Here is a 24,818-nt window from a genome sequence, read left to right as displayed (position 1 = left end):
AACAACAAGAAAAGAATGTGATGGATTTAGATATACTAACTTGGAAAGATCTTTGAGTTGTGTTAAGTCAAAAGAGTATCCATAACACACAAGTGTATGCAGGCACATGCATTAAAATAAAGAGGATTTAAAAGTATATACACCAGGGGCCGGCCCCGGGGCCGAGTGGTTAAGTTGTGCACTCCACTTTGGCGGCCCGGGGTTTCACGGGTTCGGATCCTGGGCGCAGACCTAGTACCGCTCATCAGGCCATGCTGAGGCGACATCCCACACAGCACAACCAGAAGGACCTCCAACTAGAATATACAGCTGTGTACTGGGAGGCTTTGGGAAGAAGAAGAAGGGAAAAAATAAAAAGAAGAAGATTGGCAATAGATGTTAGCAGAGGTGCCAATCTTTAAAAAAAAGTATATACACCGAATTAGTAGTATCCATCTCTGGGAGGGAAATAAGGTAACAAGGGAAGGCATGAAGAGGGAACTTGAGTTTTTATTCTCCATATTTTAGTATTGTTTACTTTTTCTTTTTATTTATTTATTTTTTTCCACAAGCCTATATTCCTGTTTTATTCTTTAAAAAAATTAGAGGAAAGGGGCCGGCTCCGTGGCCGAGTGGTTAAGTTCGCGCGCTCCGCTGCGGCAGCCCAGGGTTCGGATCCTGGGCGCGGACATGGGACCGCTCGTCAGGCCACGTTGAAGCGGCATCCCACATCCCACAACTAGAAGGACCTGCAACTAAGATATACAACTATGTACCAGGGGGGTTTGGGAAATAAAGCAGAAAAAAAAAAAAAAAAAGATTGGCAACAGTTGTTAGCGCAGGTGCCAATCCTTAAAAAAAAAAAAAAAAAAAAAAATTAGAGGAAAGTGGATCTTTTGATGTTAGAAAATAACTGGGCAAATTAAGCCAAACAGAATCAGGAAGCAGTCTAGGTTTTTGTAGAACAACAATCGTCATCAACCAAATGGCTTTTATGTCTACATAGAAAGGCAAGAATATCAAGTTATGTGAAGAGTGAATAACATTAGTTATTGGAACTTCTAATATTAAGGGCAGACTTAAGTATCAAATTGGTTGCTTTCAATGTGATACATTTTCAAATACTTGATAAAAATAATTTTGTTAATGGTATAAATACCCTCATCGTTGGGTATAATCTCTATTTACCTTAAATATTATCTGGAAACTTTTTAAATAGTAGTCAATTTCTTAGCTTTTTTTTTTTTTTTTTTAAATATTGAAGTGGTTTGCTAACTGGCAAGTGCAACTTGGCATTGAATGATAGAATTCTTTTTAGAATATCTATCATTAAAAATGTAAAAAGTCATCTGATTTCATATATTTTAAACAGTAGTTCTTTGAACTTTATCTTAAAGCTGCCCAGACCAAATCAAAGAAGACCTTAGCCAAACCCAACATAAGGAACGTGGTGGTGGTGGATGGTGTGCGCACTCCATTCTTACTGTCAGGCACTTCGTAAGTATGATGTGATTGTGTTATTCATTCCTTTCTGTGCCAGCTTTTGAGGTACGATTGACAAATAAAAATGGTATATATTTAGGTTATACAATGTGATTTTTTTTTTAAGGTGGGCAAAATGATAATTTAATATCTGCATACATTGTGAAATGGTTACTACAATCAAGTAAATTAACACATTCATCACTTGATAGTTTATTTATTCCTTATTTTAAGGCACTTTCAAAAATGGTCTTTGTAAATGTAACCCAGTAGGTAATATATTGTTAGTGGACCAATATACAGGTAGCATTTCCATGAAATTAATACAGAATAAGTCAAGCCACCAGTGAAATAATACGGCAGAATTTGTTTTTCGTCCTTTCTCATGAACGAGCCTAGTGTAGTGCTAGCTTGAACCAGACCTATTTTGAAAACCTGGTGTGGGTCCAGATAGCCTTGCTTCCAACAGAGATATCCTTTCCTTGTTTGGAGATAAGTACATTGTTTCTGCCTCCTTGGAAGTTTGAATAGTGAGGATGTGGGCCCATGGCATTCTGAAGAGCCTGTAATCCACTGCTTTGGCCTTCTGGAAATTATCAGAATTGGACTTGACAGGGCTGGTCCAGATCCCTGGCTTAGCACAACCCCAAGTGTATGGAACCAGAATGATCGTAGACCAGCCGGAAAACTCCCCAGAACCAAACTGCTGTTCTCCTTAGCCTTTTCTAATCATTTTCTGTCCCAAAGTGAGGCCAAATCTGTCCAAAAGCCGATAGTGGACTTTGGTAACTAGGTTCAAACTAAATGAAACATTAGTTCTATTCTTTTTAGATTGTTTTGATGTTTGTATCTTGGACAAGCAGTCACTAACTTAAAAACATGCTGAGGATGTTTTTAGGCATCTGCGCAAATAATGAAACCTTTTATGTACTAATATGGAAAGGTCTTGAAGATACGTTAAGTATAAAAAGCAAGGCCCAGAGCAGTGTGGCATCGCTTGTGGAAGATGCTCACCTGCGTGTGTGCCTGGGTGTTTGTGTACACATACATACACAAACAGTAAACGTTTGTTTTTCAACAGCTGGTTTAGTACTTAGAGAGTATTTTCTTATAGAGGTAATGCTGTAAGAAAGTAGTGAAGTGTCATTCATCCTCTTTTCTCAACATAGTAACCCATTTAACAACGTTTCAGTCTATGATCTCTTTCCTGTGCTGACACAACAGCAGTAAGAATAAGAATCTGAAGCTTGAGCAGCAGGAAAGCGAAGAGATAGGGTCCTCCTTGTGCTCGGCAGCGGCAGGGTAATAAAAGAAAGTTCCATCCGCAGAAGAACATTTTAGGCTAAGAAGACCATTTTTTTGGGAGGGCTGTTTGTGTACTATGTAGATGTTTGATTTCAGCTGTTTTACTATTAAAAATGTACATACAATCAGATCATTTATTTAAACATTTTCTTTGATAATTAGTATTTTCCTGGAGTTTGATTTGAGATATTCACATTGGTATGGGGTTTGTTCCTTTTATCGTTGTTTATTGTTGTGTTTTAGTTTAGCTCAGGATTCTAGTTGAGAAAGAAGACAAAGTTCATGAGCAATTTAGTGGTACAGAGAAGAGGAAAACTTTGAGTAGTGTAAGAAGTTATAGTTAACAGGGAAGAAAGAATAAAAATTTTAAGGCAATATTCCTATAAAGAACAAAAGTGACTAAAAAATAATATAGAGGGAAGAATTTATAAAGAAGACAAATAGTTTAGTCATATTATTGATGTTATGACTGAGGTGGCAAATAAGTCTTCTATAATTGAAGATCATTTTCTAGGTGGAAAAAGATCTTTTTCTGTTTAATTTGAAGAAACTTTGCTTTCAACTTGAGCGATGTTTGGAAGACCAGGTTCTTAGAGGCAGAGGGCGCTTGGAAACACTGCTAAGAATAGACTGCAGAAGTGGAACGTGGAGTCTTCCAGTCATCCTGGTAGAGAAGAATGTAGGAGCGTGAGAATAAAGATGATGAAATGATAAATAAGTTATGACTTGGGCATTTTCAAATTGACACGCAACTTTTTCCCAAATTAATCTGTTCTAAATTTGAAAGAACTGGTTTTACCTATGAAAGATTTGGAGAACTACTGATGATTCTTCTGTGATTCAGAGTGAAATAAAAGCATTTCTGGATTATTAATTTTTTTTTTTCTTTTTTGAGGAGGGTTAGCCCTGAGCTACATCTGCTGCAAATCCTCCTCTTTTTGCGGAGGAAGGCTGGCCCTGAGCTAACATCTCTGCCCATCTTCCTCCACTTTATATGTGGGATGCCTACCACAGCATGGCCTGCCAAGCGGTGCCATGTCCACACCCGGGATCTGAACCGGTGAACCCCAGGCCGCTGAAGTGGAACGTACAAACTTAACCGCTGTGCCGCCGGGCCGGCCCCTAGATTATTAAGTTTTAATTTTCAGGAACTTAAAGAATGAATCTTCTTCTCAATCCAGTGGTTAAAATCTCTGACTTAAAAATAAAGGGAATTTAGTTAGTTAGTTAGTTTTTGGTTTTTTGTGTGTGAGAAAGATTGGCCCTGAGCTAACATCTGTGCCAGTCTTCCTCTATTTTATGTGGGACACCGCCACAGCATGGCTTGACAAGCAGTGCCAAGTCTGTACTCAGGATCCAAACCTGCGAACCCTGGGCTGCTCAATCAGAGCATGTGAACTTAGCCACTGTGCCACTGGGCCAGCCCCAAGGGAATTTATTTTTGACATTTAAACAAGCAAATAGAATTCACATCTAGATCTTGGTTTCTAAACACCATCCTTCAATGCAAGGAACCAGTGCTCCCCAGAAGAATGACTAGGTCTGGGCCAAAGAAAATACAACACGATGGGGCTGGCCTGGCGGTGCAGTGGTTAAGTGCACACATTCCACTTCAGTGGCCCAGAGTTCGCTGGTTCAGATCCCGGGTGCGGACATGGCACCACTTGGCAGGCCATACTGTGGTAGGCATCCCACATATAAAGTAGAGGAAGATGGGCATGGATGTTAGCTCAGGGCCAGTCTTCCTCAGTGAAAAGAGGAGTATTGGCAGCAGTTAGCTCAGGGCTAATCTTCCTCAAAAAAAAAAAGAAAAGAAAAAAGAAAAAAAACCCACGCATCTTGTAGTGCCAGAATGTAAAGAAGTGCTTAAAAAAAAAAAAAAGGAAAAATGGAGACATGTCACAAGGACACAAGACCAATCTGATATAGCTGCAGTGACTGACCAAAGCTGGAACGATTTGATCAATAAAATAAATTACAATAGTATTACATTATAACCCAGAGTAAAATAAATATCCACAAGTCCAATCTGATATAAATAAGTGATTGACTAAATAAATGAGAAAGAAAGGATAAATCTTCTTTCAGAAGAACTTCAATTAATAAATATAAAAGGAATGAGGAAAATAAATAAATCACTGTTAGAACACCACAGTAATAATTGCTGCAAGCAAGATCTGCAAATGAATGCTAAAATTAGTGGGTGTGAAATGTTAGGAATAAACAAGATATTTACATAGCCTCAAACTCTCTCCTCCATAGTATTTATTAATTACTTGATGATTTTAACGTGTCCACAAATTCTTTGTTACTTCTTCCACTGGGAAGTGGAGCTTAATTCTTTTTTCCTTGAGTGAGGGCTGGGCTAGTGACTCACTTCGAATAAATTGAATACAGAAAGGGGAAAATAGTGGAGAAAACTGGCAGATTCCACTGCAACCGAATGATCAAGTTAACATCACCAGTAATAAGTCATGTTGATCTCACGTATACCCTGATAGGAAGCAATGGGAAGAACACTTTACCTCTGTGATATTCTTCCCCCAAATCCGTAACCCTAGTCTTCAAGTATCAAGGTCATGAAAGACAAGGAAAGACAGAAAATGCACAGATTGGAGGAAACTAAGGAGGCATGACAGCTAAATGCATGGGTTGGATCCTGGAACAGGAAAGTAAAAGGGTGTTTGTGGAAAAACTGGCGAGATCCAGATAAAGTTAGTAGCTTAGTGGTAGCATTGTGCCACTGTTAATTTCCTAATCTTGACAAATGCATCACGACTATGTAAGGATATTAACTTTAGAGGAAGTAGGGTAAAGTGTGTACAAGAATGCTGTTCTGTCTTCCATTTCTTTTGTAAATCTCAAATTACTTCAAAACACAGTTTCTTAAAAAGTACATCCCTCATGTCCCTTTAGGCATCACAAAATAAATAATATATTTTTTAAAAATCTTAAAGAATATGGAATATTTAGTATTATTTAGAATTTTTATATTTATAATGTTTAATATTTAATTTTATTTAGGATATTTAATATTTAGTTTTAAAGAATATTTAACAAATGTCATGCTGAGCAGTAAGATATTGGGTAACATTTTTGTTAGATTCTTAGCCAGCACAGTAGGAGTTAAGACTTGCTGGATTTTTAAGGATGACAAATAGCAAAGTCACATAATTTCTTTGTTTGAAACGATGGACTGCCTTAGTAAAATTAAGTGCATTTGCAACAGCATGTTAGATGATCTGTTTGGGTATTTCAAATGGAATGAAACACGTTTTTTATTAAAGCTCTCAGCTAATGGTTTAAATTATTTACGTTCTTTCCCCAGATATAAAGACCTGATGCCACATGATGTGGCTAGAGCAGCACTTTTGTAAGTAAATGCAGTTTTAATAAAAGCACTTTTCTCCAGTTTTTGCACTTGAAATATCATCTTTAATTTAAATTCCGTAACTAGGATATATTAACTTTTATGTGGTGAAAAAACACATACTAGCCTTTATAAGATTCATTTATTCTTCCTTTTAGCTGGATGTGCTACACAAATTCAAGCAGCTGGTGAATGGAAGGCATTATCTCATTCATTTTCCGTTGATGCTTTGCCTTTGTATCTTCAACCAGCCACAGGTCTTTCACAGTTTGAAAAAACTCTTCAATTGATCTTTCTGCCCGTCTGGTTCTGTTTCTTCCACTCTGGCACGACTTTAAAAATGAATGAAAGCAATGGTTGCTGCTCTTTTCTCACTGTCCATTAATCCCCCTTAATCTCATCATAATGTTCCCATTCCCATTGCTCCACAGTAACTATACTTCGGGAGCTTTTCTTCATAATGACATTGAGGTTACTAAGGTACCAGTCTTTGCTCAGGCCGCAGTGTCTGTGTTCTATGGCACTTGGCACTGTCAGCTGTACTTGAAACTGTCTGCCTGTGACTTCTTAATATTATGCCTTTATGGTTTTCCTTCCATCTCCTGACTTATTCTTCTCTACTTTTTTTTTTAAAGATTTTTATTTTTCCTTCTCCCCAAAGCCCCCCGGGACATAGTTGTGTATTTTTAGTTGCGGGTCCTTCTAGTTGTGGCATGTGGGATGCCGCCTCAGCATGGCTTGATGAGCGGTGCCATGTCTGCACCCAGGATCCGAACTGTTGAAACCCTGGGCCGCCAAACCGGAGTGTGCGAACTTAACCACTTGGCCACAGGGTCTGCCCCTCTTCTCTACTTTTTAAAAAACTGGAATGCTTCCTCTTTCTCTTTTTTAAAGGTATTTTACAAGTTTCAATCCCTAGATCTTTGCATTTTTCTGTACACCTGTTTTTCCTGAAAAATCTCATCTACTTAATCTTTATTTTTTATGTAGAGGACTCCCAAATCTCTAAATTTGACTGATTTTCTTAGATGCCTAAGCTCAGTGTATCAAAAATAAAAAGTATCTTTTCCCGAAAGCCAGCTTAGTTTCTTACTTCTGATAATGGTGCTATTTTTGATTATGGTCCCAGGCTAGAGATTTGGAAGTTTTTCCTCAACTTTTTATTTTTAAAAAAGTCCAATGTACAATAAAAGTGAAAAAATAATAGAGTGAACACCTAAATACCCTCCACCTAGATTTAATAATTGCTACTATTTTGCCGTATTTGCTGTATCTATACAGTTTGGAGCATTTGTCAGTGAGTTGCAGACATCTTGCTACTTCAGCCCTAAAAACTTCAGCATTTATCTCCTAAGAATAAGGACCTTCTCTGCTATCCATGCTACTGTTAGCATAGCTAAGATGCTAACAATGATTCCATAATAACTTCTAATCTTCAGTTCATTGTCAAATCTCCCTCAATGGTTCCAAGAATATATTTTCTTCTAATAGTTTTTTTCTAAACCAGGACGCAGTCGAGGTTCATATTACAAATGGATATATCTCTTTAGTTTCTTTTAATGTAGAACATTTTGTTACTCCCTCCACCCCCTCATGACAATGACTTTTTGAGAAGTCCAAGCCAGCTGTCCTGTAGAATGTCCCATAGTCTAGATGTTTCCTCGTGGTAATATTTAACTTTCCTCTATTAAATTCCTGTAAACTGGAAGTTAGAGCTAGAGTCCTGATTAGAGTCAGGGGAAGCATTTTTTGGTAAGAATGCTTCATGGGTAAAGCACATGGCTATTGCATCGTATCAAGAGGCACATGATGCGTGACGCTAAATGTAACCACTTGGTCACGGTGCTCAGACTGCCAAATCTTTTGATTATAAAGGTACATTTTTCCCTTTGCAATTTCAAGTAATGTGTAAAGTGATATCTTAGCGCCATGTGACTATTTTGTTCCCCTACAATTTTCACCAAATGGTTTTAGCATTCATTGATAATTTTTTGCATGAATCACTTGGTATATTTGAGATTACAAATTTCTGATTTTCTAGTTCTATTATTCCTCCTACATTTATTAGCTGGTATTTTCCTGTAAGGATCAATTTTCCTTTTTTTTTTAACGATGGGGACTTTGGGATTTTTATTTATTTATTGTGTTATAGCCAAGCTTAGTCATTATTCATTTTGAAGCTCAGATTATCCCACATTTCATCTGTGGGAGCTCCTTCAAGTTGGCTCCTGTGTGCCCTTTGTTTCCTAGTGTATTATTATTTTTTGAGGTATAATTTGCATATGATAAAATGCACAGATTTTAAGGGTATAGTGTGATGAGTTTTGACAAATGTGTATACCCGTGTTCCTGTTTTTGATATGGTCCCATTAGTCTTTAAGTGCTTTCTAAATGTTGGCACAAAAAGATCAGTGAGGTTCTCTTTGCACTTTCCCTGCCTCAGACCTGGTCCCAGTCATTTTTTAACAAGCTCTGATTCCTTTAATGGGGAGTGGCATCTAGAAACCACATCCGAGTTCAGGATGTGCTCATTCATACTGGAGTGTTATTGCCTCTAGTCTCCAACAGTGGGCAGAACTAGAAAAATGTATGTATTATTTAAATCATGTATTTATATTGATATTGCAAATTTAAATCTAACATACTTGGAATTTTATTTCATCTCTTTGATTTATTTGTCTCTTCTGTTTTGACTGAAAACTTTGGTTCCAACTAACATTACTATGTTTACTTACCCGTTTTATCCTATGCCAAATTATTTTTTATTCTTCTTATCTAACTTCTTATTGCCAATTGAGCATCAAATATTGGCTTTTTAACTCTTCCGTTCATTTCTTCTTTGATAAAGTGCCATGTGCTTGTCGAATTAAGAAAAAATACTGTCTCTGCTCTTGTAAATTCAAGGTTAACCTTTTTAAAGAAGTACAGTGTTTTAAGTGCTTATCTATGGCACTACCTTGATGTGTGAAATGTCTCTTTCCTCTGGACTTCTGCTCTCAGGGGTTTGTTACATCGGACCAGTGTTCCAAAGGAAGTTGTTGATTATATCATCTTTGGCACAGTTATACAGGAAGTGAAAACAAGCAATGTGGCCAGAGAGGTCAGTAAAACAAACTTTATGTTGTTTAGAGATTGAGAGGAGAATCAATTTGAATTTCAACTAACAGAATTCACTCTTCAGGAGCTATTAAAATCCCTTAAGTAGGGTTGTGTTTGACTTAAAGTGTGACTTTACAACTTGAATGATGAACATTATTGAATATTTAAAAGAATTATAAATCAAATGATGTACTCTATACTGGTATATATTTTTACTATACTATAAATCAAATCAGTCCTTTCAGGTGGTTTGGGAAATGTTGATTTATCTATCTCTTATGTTAGGAAAATAGAGATTAGGGCAAAGTGTGGCTGATGTGACTTTTAGTAATATTAGGCATTCTGGCTTCTAATTAACTTAAAATTTCAACATTTTGCAAAGAACTTATTTCATAGCATGGTTTTTGTTGGAGGTAGCCTTGCTTATTCACTTGTTGCCTTTGACTGGATGACACTTAGGGCAGTTTTTCTTTAAACGATTTCCCAGGAGTTTACTTTTACCCTAGTTGGCATAGCTCCATGTAGTGTTTATTGGGTAAGCGAGATAATGACAGGCCTTGAAATTTCTGTGACACATCCTACAGGCATTTCATGATGAATAGTCCAAACACAGCTTCTAGGCTTTGTCTCAATTTGAAAGTGATTGTTTGGATAAAGTTGGCTCCAAAGCACATTTCAGCGTGCTAAGCATTTTCTTTATTTCTAGTCTGTGCTTGCCGTCTTACTGTGTTCAGTATAGTTGTAAGGGCAATGACGTCCGTCACTGTCAGCCAAGAGGGGGTAAATGAGCAGGACTGAAAGTATTTGTTCTGCCCCACTTTTTACCTGTCAGTGAAAGTTAAAACTACTGATGGCCTGACATTACTGAAGCCCACAAAAATCAGCTGTATGTTGGAAGGTGGGCAGGAAAGAAATAAGAACAAGAAGAGGTTATTTTCCCCTCTTGATTTTTATGTTTTTCCCTGGACCTTCACATTTCTAAATATGTTGACTGTGACAGCTGTCTAAGTACATCAAGCCATTCATAATACATTTTCAACTTTTATATTCGGAAGAAAAACAAAGTGACTCCTAGAAGAGCACTTAAAAAGCGAAAATTAAACCTGTTTCAATTTCCTCTGTATTCCTGTTCTGGTCTAACACTAAAGCCGTAGTGTTTTGCCCTAAACTTTTTTCTGGAATTTTTACATCCCTATGCAAATCTCAGCTATTGACTGACAGAGGTAGAGCCCCTCTCCCTGCCCTTCCTAATACCAGTTGCATTGCCCACCAGGCAGTTTTTGCAGTGGCTGCAGGGGAAGATTGAGTTGAGGGACATGTTATAAGAATGTCTCTCTAAAGTTGTATTGTAACCTAAAAGCTAACGTAACTTCTAGCTAGAGATTTTCTTTAGTACCTGTTCTCTTTATTAATAATGTTAATATGAAATCTTAACTAATATGAAATCAACTCTGATGCTGAGCTCCCGTCAACCTTTCCTGAAGAGCCTCAGTGTATTTCCCTGCTCTTGAACTTAACTAAGACTCACCTTCCTCGTTTCTCCTTAGTGTACTGTCTAGAGCCTAAGCCTGCCTTGAGAGCTGTACAAACTTTAAGTAGAAGCATGTGGACAGAGTTCACCGGCAACCACTTCTATTCAAAGCTCTTTCACTCTTGAGAGTCAGCTGGGGCCAAGGGTATAACACATGCTAGAAACGACCTCATGAGGATCCGGCCATGACGACCAGAGTGCCTTTTACACTTGCCCCACTGGGCAGCTCTCCTCCCCTGCCCTCGTGGTCTTGCCTCTCCCTTCGTTTGGAGTGGTTTACGGTGAGAGGCTGATGTGCAGTTGCCAGGGTGTAGTTCTCAGCAAAGTAGGTTGGGCCCTTAGTATCAGATCTACCTGTAAAGATCAGATAAGATACATATGCTATGTAACACATTTCTGTTCCTATAGATTATGTAAGTAGTGTAAATATAAAGGTAAAAAACAGTTGAGAAACGTTGAACCTCTTTGATCTCGACTTTGGAAACTTTTTTTTTTTTAACCAGATTATGGGAGATCTCACATTCTGAGGTTAATTAAATAGTTTCAGAAAAGGCCACTGAAAATGAAATCCTCTAATGGGGATCAGAATGTCGTAGTAAATAGTGGCGGTGTTGCGGGGCGGGGAAGGCATTGGGAGCTTTATTTTTAAAGTGAAACTTTAGTACTATAAAAATAAGTAGTGTTTTATTGTTTCACCCATCCATTAATTCTTCACATAAACAAAACTGAAATCAGTCATTGATTGGTTTTTTGGCAGCTTAATTTCCCCAGTAAATAAAATAATAAAATAATAGATGTCCTCATTTCCTATTTGACTTTTACTGTGCCATCATAATGATGCAGGGTCGGTGAGCCAAGGAGTCGAAAGAAAGATTTCTTAGACTCTTAAGATCTGGCAGTAGTGCTCTTTTATTTAGAGAACAGTATAGAATAGCATGGGGACAGGACCCATGGGCAGTCAGAGCTTCTGCTGCTCCCGCTGGCATGGGGACAGAGCCCATGGGCAGGCAGAGCCGCTGCTGCTGCCCCCGCTGGCATGGGGACAGGACCCATGGGCAGGCAGAGCTGGTGCGTGGGGACAAGACCCACGGGCAGTCAGAGCTCCTGCTGCTGCCCCGAGTTGAGGGTTAGGGCTAATTTTATAAGGCATGGGTACGTGAGTCATCTCTTCACAAGACAAAGGAAAGAACATGAAAAAAAAAGTTAAAATGGTATCAGTGCAGGTGGGGTCTGGTCATTGGGTGATCCCATGACTTTTAGACAAGAATCAAATTGGATTAAGTAAAGGTTAGAAAGGTTAGAAGCCACCAACCTAAATCAGTTACATGAGATTGCCAGACAGCAACCAAATTAAGTTCTTGCCTTCCCCCTTAAGAGTTTCTAGGGACAAGGTCATCTCCCTTCTTCTTCCTGGTACAGAGAGGGAGGCACCTTTTACAGATAGAGATTTACGTTACAAATAGAAATGTGTCCCAACAAGGGCAAGTTCCATTCCTCAGAGCCTCCTTCCCTGTCCCAGTTTATCAAAAGCACTCAGCCCCAAACAGTCCCGATGCCAAAGAGACATATCCTGGGGTGGCCAATTTCAGGTTCCTATAAGGTCATCCCCCCTTCCTTCACAAATGCAAATGTCTCTCAAAAGGGCAAGCAAAATTCCAGTCCTTGGAGCCTGCTTCTCAGGTGCAGTTTTAAAAGTAACCAGCCTAAAATCCTCATCAATAATAGAGGCCATTTTGCAAGATTAATGGAGGGCCTAAGTCTTTTTCAAGGTTTCTTAAACTGTTCTCTTTTGAAACACCTAATGTGTCATCATCCTGGCCAGTTTTCTCTTTTCCAGTTGTTAACTCGTCTAAACCTTATTTGTCAGAGGCTCATTTGTGGCTCAGGCAGTTTTCCAAAGTTTGTTTCACTGACTTGAGCTCTTGCATATTTGTCAAGGTTTGCAGTTCGACTTTGCATCAGATCCACAGTGCACTGTCTGAAGAATCAGACAGCCAGTGAGAGGGACTGACAGACAGTGGGGGTAGAGTGTAAAGTGGGCAGGGACCTGAGTGGGAACTCTGTTTGTGAGTGGTCTATTCTGTAGAAATTGTTTTCATATTTGATGACTTTGGCTTTACTACTAAGCCTTGCAACTGTAGGAACACAATCGTGAAGACCTCACCCCGTGATATAGTTCATCACTCCCTCAACAGTCTTTAACAGATTAACTGTAGGTTTATTTGAAAATTTAAGCAAGTTAAAATCAAATTGTATATTTGAAGGCTCTGAGAAAAGCATTGCTAAGAAATTAGGTGAGATGGAAGAGTATGCAGCCCTGTGTACCACACTAGAAAATAGCTGCCAGGAATTTGGCAGATGGCTTGTCAATGAATGGCTAGATGAAAAATTAGTAAACCATTTCTGGGTGGGCTTAATTTTTTTTTAAATATTACTCTGTGGAGTATTAAACTCAAACGCTTTTCTGATTTACCACCTAGTGAACTAGTACTCAAAGCATCATTTGCATGTAGCATTTCTTTGTAAGTGACCGTTTCATTCACGGTTATTTCCTGAAGGCTGCCCTTGGAGCTGGCTTCTCTGATAAAACTCCTGCTCACACTGTCACCATGGCTTGCATCTCTGCCAACCAAGCCATGACCACAGGTATGTTTATTTAAAAGTAGAAGGTACTGGTTCATTCTCCTTTATCTTTTATATGATCATAAAAAAGTACTCAAGGGAAGTAGATGATTAACACGGATCTCTGAATTTGTGTTTTTTAGAAAATAAGGTGGCATTTAAAGTTTTTTATTTTTGACGGTACTTCTCAAACTTTTCTTGCTCTCCATATCTGAGAAAGACAGCCATTCATGTAGTTTCTCCATCAGTAACGTGGCTGGCTGCAACAGGATTATCAACTGGAGGAGTATGTCTCTAAGAAGGGGCTTCTGAATTTGAGGCATGAATAGTTTATAACCTGCTAGGTTTCAAACCTGGGTGATTCTAAAATGATACTCCGCCACGAAGATTGTGGCGCTCCTCTCTGCACCATCGCCATAGTGATAAATCCCTGCTTTAGATGGTACAACTCTTTCTTCTACTGTCTCCCCACATCCTTGGCATCTTTATGATTAGTTACAAATTCTCCTAATGAACTTGAGCAAAATTGTGGGACATTTTGTAGCATCAGCCCTTACTGTGAAAAGATAGGAAACCTGAAAGACACAGTAATCATGTGCTCTCTTAGTAACATCAAGGCCAGGTTGGGCAGCCTACCCCATGGGTGGCAGGGAATGAAGACAGAGACAATGTCAAGGGTATTCTCCACTCTTCCCAGTGTGTGACCACTCTCAGTTAGAGCCACAGAATACTGGCCTTAAAGAGGGAGTGGCCAGTGGCCTTAAAGAGGGAGGGGGCTGCCTTACATCTCAAAAGGCAGAATTTCTTTAGCTTATAGGAGAAATTGAAATTCCCTTTGTAGTAAAAAAAAATTCTGAAAACTAAAGCTGGACGCGTACAAAATATGCCCAAAATTCTGGTTTAGAATATGATTTATTGGGCCAGTGGATATTTCTGGAAGTGATGTCCTGAATGAAACTTGTTTTCCTCTGATGCACTGAATGTGGTTTTAATCATTTAAAAAAATTATCTTAATCCCTCTGAAAAGATAAAAATGTTAATTACAGATGTTGTACAATGCTGATAACGATCATACAGCTTTTTAAGCAAGAAGCTTAAATTATCAATGGTCAGTTAATTCCTACAGAAGATGTTCGTGTACATATGACCTGTGCCCTGTAGGTGTTGGCTTGATTGCTTCTGGCCAGTGTGATGTGGTCGTGGCCGGTGGTGTAGAGTTAATGTCCGACGTCCCTATTCGTCATTCGAGGAAAATGAGGAAAATGCTGCTTGATCTCAATAAGGCCAAGACTCTGGGTCAGAGACTATCTTTACTCTCTAAATTCAGACTGAATTTCCTGTCACCTGAGGTAAGACTTGTGAACTCTTTTATAAAGACTTATGTGTCCAAAGCATCCCACTGCAGAGATTTAGAATTAGGTGAGACAGCATGGGTTCAGTTATATTCTAATAGTTGTAGATTCTGTTAGTTATAGAATGGGAAGGGTTAATTATTTGATCATGATGAAAAAAAAAGGATAGCGGTTAGAGAATTCGTAAGCCCTCTTTAGAGATGCCCTGCTCGCAGAGAACTTCCTTGTTTTGGTCTTGTTTGACAGTAGATTTCAACTCTCCCAAATAACCCAAATGACCCTAGATGTGGTGTAACACCTGTTAACAGGGCACCTGATCCTGTCTGTCGCCTTTCCCAGCTCCCTGCGGTGGCCGAGTTTTCCACCAGTGAGACCATGGGCCACTCTGCAGACCGACTGGCCGCTGCCTTCGCTGTTTCTCGAACGGAGCAGGATGAGTATGCGTTGCGCTCGCACAGCCTGGCCAAGAAGGCACAGGATGAAGGACTCCTTTCTGATGTTGTCCCCTTCAAAGTCCCAGGTAAAACGGTTTGCTCAACTTTGTAAAGGGGAATGCATAGCGATATTTGTTAGGGACTTCTGAATTGCTCCTAAAACTCCAAAAACCCCAAATGGCTTTTCAGTAAATATGTTGGTTCTGTTTCCAAAATACTCAGCCTTTATTCTTAAACATGAACTCAAGTTTCAGTGTATGTTGTAACAATAGGTAAACATTTTAAAAAGAGAGCTTTTTAGGGGCTGGCCCCGTGGCCGAGTGGTTAAGTTCGCGCGCTCCTCTGCAGGCGGCCCAGTGTTTCGTTGGTTCGAATCCTGGGTGCGGACATGGCACTGCTCATCAGACCACGCTGAGGCAGCGTCCCACATGCCACAACTAGAAGGACCCACAACAAAGAATATACAACTATGTACCGGGGGGCTTTGGGGAGAAAAAGGAAAAAATAGAATCTTTAAAGAAAAAAAAAAAAAAAAAAAGAGAGCTTTTTATAAGAGTCTCCTTTGAGAGCTTCCTGATATATTTTAGTTCTTATGTACATGCCTGTTTTTTTAATTCTTCGTTCATGTGACCTCTGTATAGAATAGCTAAATGTGAATGAATAACTTAAGAAATTAGAGTGTCCATTTTTTTGTTAAATCATTTAGTTTTAACATTTAGATTTCTCAAATACCGTAAGAGTTTAGTTTAAAATTTGGTAATATCTTGATAACTGTAAAAGGCTTTCTTTTTAGTGAATAGGTATGGTTTTCATTTCAATCATTCTTGTAGTTTTTAAAACATATTTCTCTAGAGAAGATATATAATGCTTGTAGCTCCTTAGCATTAAAAAGTTCATATTTTTATAGGAAAAGATACAGTTACCAAAGATAATGGCATTCGCCCTTCCTCCCTGGAGCAGATGGCCAAACTGAAACCTGCGTTCATCAAGCCCTATGGCACAGTGACAGCTGCAAATTCTTCTTTCTTGGTAACTATGTGTATTTACTAGTGACTTTCATATTTGTGTACTTTTGATAGAAAAGCCATTCTAGATCTAAATGTGTGTATTATGAATAGAGGCTTAAAAACATAGTTATTCGTGGGTCTGGCCTGGTAGCACAGGGGTTAAGTTCACCCATTCTGCTTCGGTGGCCTGGGGTTCACTGGTTTGGATCCCGGGTGTGGACCTATGCAGCGCTTGTCAAGACATGCTGTGGCAGGAGTCCCACGTATAAAGTAGAGGAAGTTGGGCATGGATGTTAACTCAGGGCCAGTCTTCCTCAGCAAAAAGAGGTGGATTGGCAGCGGATGTTAGCTCAGGGCTAATCTTCCTCAAAAAAAAAATGTATATATATAGTTATTCATTACAAAGATAATGTTAAAATAGAATCATAGTTTTTAAGGCCTTAGAAGTCACCATTCTCATACAAAAAGCTGTTGTATTCAGGCACTTAACCAGTCAAAAAACTTTGTCTATGCTAGGCACTGGAGCTAAAAAGAACAGGTGATTGTAATAGAGTGAGAAAGTGCTGTAATCGCTGTGAACAGGGGCTACTGGAGAAAATACATAGATGGGGGAGTCAGAGAGCCTTCTCAAAGGAGGTAACACTTGAGCAGCGAATCTTGAAGGATGAGTACAAGCCAGTTCAAGAAGCATGTAGAAGGTGTTCTGGGCAGAGCGAACAACAAATGCAAAATCAGGGAGGCGTGAGAGCAAAGGCTTCTTTGGGGAGAAGCTTGGTGCGAGCATAGGGTGTGAATCTAGGGGGTCGTGTAAGACGTGGAAAGTAGGCAGAAGGAGTGACAAGACACCTCTTCTAGATCTCATTGTTAGAAAAGGATGCTTTGTATTTATATCTTGTATTTATAAAATATAAATGTAATAATTTATATTATATTTTCCTCAAAGCGCCATGGAATAAATCTCCCCTCCTTTTTTGTTATTGTCATTGTTTGCTTATCTGTAGCTGGCTTCACATCCTTCCTTGCCTTTTTGGTTCCTCCTCAATTAAACATCCCTGTTGATTCTGCTTCTGCCTGTAAGATGTGGTTTCCCTTCTCCTACCACCTTGGGTGTCATCTTCTGTCTATTCAGTGTTTCTTTTACAATATAACTCCCCTACCCAGACATAAAGTCTGAAATATAGGCGAATGTTTGACGTATTTGCCCTCCGTAAGTGAGTATTTAGTGCCTGCCCTTGGGCTACAGGAAGAGTGCTGGGAGTAGTTCCAACAGGATGACGTGCCACCCCATTAAGCCCAAGTGGTGACGGACCCGTTAGTTGATCATTTCCAAAAACAAATTGGATGACAGGGCCATATGGCATGGGCTACACTCTTGCCAGATCTGAACCCACTTGATTACTTCTGGGGTGTGCTAAAGGTGCAGGTTTATTCATTGAAAACCAGAAGCACAAATTATCAGAGGCAACATAGTGCAGATACATGGATTTTTAGAAATGTATTAATGCACCACATTCATTGCAATTTTGCACGGTAGCACATTGAACATGTTATTAATGTAATGTCCATAAACCACTTATTACGTATAGTCACCTATGTTTCCAGACTTTATGGCTGCCCTATTGGAGATGGCTGCATAGTCTTCAGGGCTACTGAGTTATAAAAATATGCTAGAATGTAGTAGAAATTGTTTTGATTTTGCAAACTCTATGGACTAGTTCCCCTTTCTTTGGAATTTTGGATTTTTTATTTTTTCTTATTTTTGGAGCTCTTTCTTTTGAAGTAATGATAAAGGTCTTTTTTCAGTGGTACCTCTTTTTTCCCCCAACTTCTCGATTCTCAATTGGGAAAAGCACATGGGATATGTCCAGAGAGAAGATCGTGGTTCTAATGTTCTCAGCTGCCTCCTTGTTTCTTCTTCTCCCATTGGTTTGCTTGTTATAGAGTCTATAAATAGAAGGAAATCACCCGGAAGCCACAGGCAGGAAGCAGGCGAGAAACAGTTCAAAAATGTAAAAATAAATAAGTAAATAAGAAATTGTTTTAAATCATAAAATTCCTCATATTCTATACCAAAATCAAAAAACTTTTGGTTTAAGTTTACTGTGAATACATATTTCTAAAGTTACCTATTTTCTTGACCCATTTTGATAATTATGGTACTTTTTGAAAGGCTCTTCTACCCTCATCCTCAAAAATGGGTCAGTGTGTGTGTTTGAATTGTGACTTGATGGATAAAATGAAAGATTTTGTTATATAGAATCACTGTGTAATTAGTTGATAGGTTTAGCAGCAGGACATAGAAGATGGTAGAAAGACTTCCAGACTGGCTGAAGAATTTAACATTACTGTTCTGGCTAACCTTTCAGACTGATGGTGCATCTGCAATGCTGATCATGGCAGAGGAAAAAGCTCTGGCCATGGGTTATAAGCCCAAGGCATATTTGAGGTAAATGTTCAAAGAAATTGCCTCTGGTTTCTTTATTTTATTACTGGAGCTAACCCCTCTGCTCTTCACCTAGGGATTTTGTGTATGTGTCCCAGGATCCGAAAGATCAGCTTTTGCTTGGGTAGGTAGCAGTGTGTGTCCTTGGACTATAATCAAGAATCTTTGATTACCCACATTTGTTACACGGATTTTAAAGTACGTTACGCCCTGAGTTCATAATTGGTTTGTGTGTTGGATTTTTAAAAAATAATAGTCTTTTATGTTCATATATCATTTTATAGTTTTGAATTCTTTTCCACTTTTTCCTATACATTTCTACTTATAATGTATATGCAACTTAGTATTCTTTCTTCATTAAGCTGTCATAAGCATTATTTCATATTGCTACACTCTGCCTCACAGTCTGCAGAGCAGCCTTTTAGAAAAGGCTCCTCGGGTTTGGACAATGGCCTGCTCCCTCGCGAGGCTCCACCCTCATGGCCTTCGTGGTGTCCTTCAAACTGGCCCTTTCCTGGGCTTCGCCCTTTGAACTGCGTGTTCTTCTAGCTCTTCACATCGTTAGTCTGTCCTTCTCTTTCACTGTTTACTTGTTTACCGTCTGCTTCTCCGACTCCAGAACGTAGACTGCATAAGGGCAGAGCCACGTCTGTTCAGTTCACCGTTGTATCCCCAACGCTTGGTCAGTATTTGTACCGTAGAGTCAGTGAATGAGCAGAGGACGTTCTAATGCCTCTGTAAAACTCAGTGTGAGGAATATGAAGGAGCTCTTGGGTTAAAAAATACAAGTTTTAACATAGTACTTATTTTTTTCTTTTCAGACCAACATATGCTACTCCAAAAGTTCTAGAAAAGGCAGGGTTAACATTGAATGATGTTGATGCTTTTGAATTTCATGAAGCTTTCTCAGTAAGTCATTTTAAAGACACCTATCAAAGATCTATAATCATAAGAAAAGTAGTCTGTATTTGTGGGAGAGAACAAGATGTAGTTTGTAATATGAGCAAAACAGGAGTGGAGTTTTATATTTGAAGAAATGACCTGCTCTGCTGGAAGGGGCGTAAGAGGAGGGAACTGAGGACCACTCATGCATTGTTGAAAAATGTACCTTTTTGAGGCTCTCTCTTAGAGGCCCTTCTAAAGTACCAAGTTGTTTCTTTGGGAAATTTTTGCTGAAAACTGATTTAAAGATTTGCTCAACTTTAAAGTTAGACAAACTCATGCCTAAAAAAAGCCTTAACGAACATTAATAACAAGGTCCTTATTGAATTATTTTCCCTTCTAGGGTCAGATCTTGGCTAATTTTAAAGCCATGGATTCTGATTGGTTTGCACAAAACTACATGGGTAGAAAAACCAAGGTAAGTTTCTTATTAAAAACATGTTTGAATTTCCAAAGCACTTTAATATTTTGAGCTTAGTTACTTGCTAATAAAAATATAGAGGGGAAAGCTTCTTCTTATGAAGAATTTTGTGTCTCACTAAATATATTTATTTCCTAGTTGAAAATAGTTCCTGGAAGTTCTTTAGAAGACATGAAAGCAAAATTCTGGGTTGTCTTTTGTTCTTCTCTTAGATGATGTTGGATGAAAAATAAATGGACCCTTGGCTTTTAGAATTGATCTAGAGTTTCTTTCTTTTGCAGTAAAATAATTTGTGATATGTCTTGTTAGTTATTTCCCTCTATCCCTGTTACTTCCTATTACTAAGAGCCTGCCCTGATTCTTTTTTTTTTTTTTAATTTTTATTGAGTTAATGATAGGTTACAATCTTGCGTAATTTCACTTGTACATTATTGTCTGTCCGTCGTGTTGTAGGTGCACCCCTTCACCCTTTGTGCCCACCCCCCACCCCACCTTTCCCCTGGTAGCCACTAATCTGTTCTCTTTGTCTACATTTTTAAATTACTCATATGAGTGGAGTCATACAGAGATTGTCCTTCTCTATCTGGCTTATTTCACTTAACATAATTCCCTCAAGGTCCATCCATGTTTATTGCAAATGGGACGATTTTGTTCTGTTTTACGGCTGAGTAGTATTCCATTGTATACATATACCACATCTTCTTTATCCAATCATCTGTTGATGGGCACTTAGGTTGCTTCCATGTCTTGGCTATTGTAATGCTGCAATAAACATTGGGGTGCATAGGACTTTTGGAATTGATAACTTCAAGCTCTTTGGATAGATACCCAGTAGTGGGATAGCTGGATCGTATGGTAGTTCTATTTTTAATTTTTTGAGGAATCTCCATACTGTTTTCCGTAGTGGCTGCACCAGTTTGCATTCCCACCAGCAGTGTATGAGGGTTCCTTTTTCTCCACAACCTCTCCAACAGTTGTTTACTATTAGTTTTAGATATTTTTGTCATTCTAACGGGTGTAAGGTGATATCTTAGTGTAGTTTTGATTTGCATTTCCCTGATGATCAGCGATGATGAGCATCTTTTCATGTGCCTATTGGCCATCTGTATATCTTCTTTGGAGAAATATCTGTTCATGTCTCCAGCCCATTTTTTGATCAGGTTGTTTGATTTTTTGTTGTTGAGTTGTGTGAGTTCTTTATATATTATGGATATTAAGCCTTTGTCAGATATATGACTTGCAAATATTTTTTCCCAGTTAGCGGGTTGTGTTTTTGTTTCAATCCTGATTCTTAAGTAAACTCATCTTTATATTTGCGTCTGTTTTGGGAGCCAGGTTGGATTGCCTCCTTTGGAGAAGTTTAACACCTGGGGTGGATCGCTGTCCCTGGGGCACCCATTTGGAGCCACTGGCTGCCGGTTGGTCATGGCAGCTGCCAACAGATTACGGAAGGAAGGAGGCCAGTATGGTTTAGTGGCTGCCTGTGCAGCTGGAGGGCAGGTATGTCACAGCAGGTTCACAGGAGCTGCTCGAAAGTCATTTTCTTTGAAACAAAACAAGCTCGTCCAAGAATGTTTGATTTAATTTAGTTTGAAATATTCTTGAGCAGTATTTCTGGTGACAGCCAGCCAGAAATAAAGCAGCATATTTTGGTAGGATAGAGAGTACTACTTTGATTCTGATAGTACTTTGGAAGGAAGATGCTATTTAAATCCAAGCTATTGTTTAACTTAAAATAGTGTTTACATTTTTGTTTTTAAAGGTGTATATGCTCATTGTGGAAATACAAAAAGTATATAGGAAAAAATTAGAATCACCTATAATCCCCTCACCAGACACTATTGTTATTAACGTTTTGATATGTTTTCTTCTTTAATAATAAAATTTTATTCATTTATCTAGTCACTATGAGACCTCAATTATACAATCTCTCCATGAAGAAAACTGCCTTTCTGGAGAACTGAACTATACGTTAATTGGAGAATTACTTTACCTCTGGATAACTTATTGCTGTTTAGCTGGGGGAAATTCTGTAATTCTGGATTTTTCCTATCTGCCTCACTTGCGTTGCGGACACAACTTCCTACCTGCTATAGCATTTCACTCTGGTAATAAAATCCAAAAGCAAGACTGGCTGTAATCTTTTTTTTTTTTTTCTTTTTAACCCTGATGGAAACAGATTTTGTCTTCCTCCAGATTATTGAAATTTTCTGTTGTTGATCAAGATGAACAAATATGTAAAAGCATAAACATCTTGCTTTCAAAAGCCTTTATTTATGGCTTCTCCTCAGAGACTTTGAAGAAACAAAGGATCAGTTACTTATAGGTTGGATCATTTTAGACTTCATGATCAAAAGCATTTTTTAATCTGTGTAACTTTGTCCATAGAGAACCGTAGCCACTTAGGACGGGAGCCTCCCTCTGTCTTTCTGTGCCAGGCTTACACGAGGGCGGCAGCTGGTACACAGCACTGTGCATAGTACACGGTCCACACGGGTTAATGTCCTTTGGTTTTGAGCATTTGTTCCCTAATATTTTATCTAGCACGTAGAGTATAAAGAACACAGTACTAGATGTTTTTGTGGATGAACAAAGAATACCCAATACCTTTCTTCTAGAAATTTACAATATAGGGAGGTGAGAGGGGATGATGCATCATAGAAACTAGGTTAAACTTGGCGTTGTTTCATCAAGAGCCAAATGAGTGATACAAACCTGATTCAGTCAGAGGAGGAAGCTGTCATTGTGCATCTAGACCAGACGTTCTCAACTTGGGCACCATTAACCTTTTGGGCCAGATAATTCTTTGTTGTAGGGCATTGTGCTGTGTGTTGCAGGATGTTTAGCATGGTGTCTACCCACAAGATACCAGTAACAACACCCCCTTACACACACAGTTGGGACAACCGAAAATATTTCCAGACAATTGTCCTCTCAGGAGGGTGGGGGGCAAAATTGCCCCCCAGTTGAGAACTGCTGATCTAGATCAATATAAAAGATTTTGGAACATGAAAACAATACTTATTTTTTTTTTTAAGATTTTTTATTTTTCCTTTTTCTCCCCAAAGTCCCCCAGTACATAGTTGTATATTTTTAGTTGTGGGTCCTTCCAGTTGTGACATGTGGGACGCTGCCTCAGCATGGCTTGATGAGCAGTGCCACGTCCACGCCCAGGATCCGAACTAGAGAAACCCTGGGCCACCTAAGCACAGCACGTGAACTTAACCACTCAGCCACGAGGCCGGCCCCAAAAGCGATACATTTTAAAGAAAGCTGGAGAAGGAGTATTCTGCCTTGTTATGGGCCCTTCTGGCATAACCCCAGTCAAACCTGCCCATCTGTTCTTTTTTGTTTGCATCTGCCTTTCTCCAGGAATTTAACCGTTTGTCCTGCACTGCAGTGTATACTAGATTGAGGATGGAACCATGTACCTACACAGTGTTCAGCTTGGTGCCTTATAAACAATATTGCTTAATAAATATTTGTGGGAGGGGCTGGCCCCATGGCCCAGTGGTTGAGTTCATGTGCTCCACTTCGGCGGCCCAGGGTTCACTGGTTTGAATCCTGGGCACAGACCTAGCACTGCTCATCAAGCCATGCTGAGGCAGCGTGCTTTCAAAACCTCAGTTTTCTCATCTAGAAATTCACTTTTTTGGCATTCACTGTATCATATTTATTTTTGTACAGGTAAAAAAATGTTCCCATGGTTTCTCATTTTAATAGCAGGCATTTATGGAGCATCTATGAGGAATCAGACTACTAGACAGACTCTGATGTAGATATGTATACATGTATATATGTATGTATATAAATATGTGTGTGCATACACACACCCACACATATAGTATATTATGTGCTATCTAATTTAATGCTCACAAAAACTCTATGAAATAGGTACCATGAGCCCCATTTCATAGAGGAAATTGAGGTTCAGAATGGCAAATAATTTCCCCAAGATCGCACAGCATTTGAATGGCAGAGCCAGGACCAAACTCCAAAACCTATTCTTTTCTCACTGTTCTCTGCTGTCTTTGTACTGACTGGATTCGTTACCTTTCAATGCTCTAACTGAACTTTTTTTTCTTTACAGGGCCATGCTATGATAGTGGAAGCGTATCCAAAATAACAGATCAGGAAGAGGTGACCTGGAGTTTCTGTGCAACACTCACACTAGGCAATGCCATTTCAATGCATTACTAAGTGACATTCTCTAGTTCCTAGCTCCTCTTAGGAAAACAAAATGTGTGGCCTTCTGTTTGCAATGAAGCCTAGCCAGTGTTCTGCGCTTTCCAGTAATCATGGCTTACTGCTCTTCCAGGGATTTCTTAGTCACCAGAATCTCACACAGTGATATGTTTAAGCAATTGTTTTTGGTCTGTATTTTCATTAAAGACTAAATGAGTTGTTGCAATTTGGAATTATCTTTGTAACATTTGCAAATCGTGCCATTCCTATTTGTGACCTAACAATAAGTGTTTTCTATAAAATACAAACCAATGTGCCTAAATTAACTTAATTATGAGAAGATAATTCAGAATCTCAACATCATTGAAAACTTACAGTAAATGTTTGGCTACGTAAATATCATGTTGGTTAACCTTAATAAAGTGGAGAAGTATTGGAGACCTGTGTGCCTTATTTTTTATTAGAGATACCAGGTGGTTCTCTTGGCTTAGGGGCAGATTTTGCCTTTGTTTGCTCATCTGTAACTTCTCCCCAGTTGAGTCAACCGTGAGGCTGCCAGGAGCATGAAGAGGGTTCTGCTGTAGAAGAGCCCCTTTTTTCCCCCTTGTTCGAGTGAAGTAAGTTTATTTCACTGTTTGGACATGCT

General features: G+C 38.9%; 1 protein-coding gene across 7 annotated transcripts in view; it reads left to right on the top strand.

Moving 5' to 3' along the window:
• The window catches only part of HADHB (hydroxyacyl-CoA dehydrogenase trifunctional multienzyme complex subunit beta), a 35,931-nt gene extending 11,321 nt beyond the window's left edge, over positions 1-24,610 (top strand). For all 7 annotated transcript variants that reach the window (XM_008513053.2, XM_070573095.1, XM_008513050.2 and 4 more), the window contains 13 exons: positions 1,377-1,476; positions 6,095-6,139; positions 9,137-9,236; positions 13,325-13,412; positions 14,550-14,737; positions 15,080-15,260; positions 16,082-16,203; positions 18,548-18,627; positions 18,701-18,748; positions 19,446-19,533; positions 19,910-19,984; positions 21,323-21,487; positions 24,078-24,610. In XM_008513053.2, the coding sequence (XP_008511275.1) occupies positions 1,377-1,476; positions 6,095-6,139; positions 9,137-9,236; positions 13,325-13,412; positions 14,550-14,737; positions 15,080-15,260; positions 16,082-16,203; positions 18,548-18,627; positions 18,701-18,748; positions 19,446-19,533; positions 19,910-19,984; positions 21,323-21,487; positions 24,078-24,113 (1,316 nt within the window). In that variant the 3' untranslated portion in view covers positions 24,114-24,610. The remainder of the gene's footprint in view (positions 1-1,376; positions 1,477-6,094; positions 6,140-9,136; positions 9,237-13,324; positions 13,413-14,549; positions 14,738-15,079; positions 15,261-16,081; positions 16,204-18,547; positions 18,628-18,700; positions 18,749-19,445; positions 19,534-19,909; positions 19,985-21,322; positions 21,488-24,077) is intronic.
• The last annotated feature ends 208 nt before the right edge of the window (positions 24,611-24,818 follow it).

The sequence above is a fragment of the Equus przewalskii genome, chromosome 14 (assembly GCF_037783145.1).
Source record: "Equus przewalskii isolate Varuska chromosome 14, EquPr2, whole genome shotgun sequence".
Classification (NCBI taxonomy): domain Eukaryota; kingdom Metazoa; phylum Chordata; class Mammalia; order Perissodactyla; family Equidae; genus Equus; species Equus przewalskii.
Note: the sequence above shows the minus strand (reverse complement) of the source record. Positions and strands in the feature narration are given on the sequence as shown.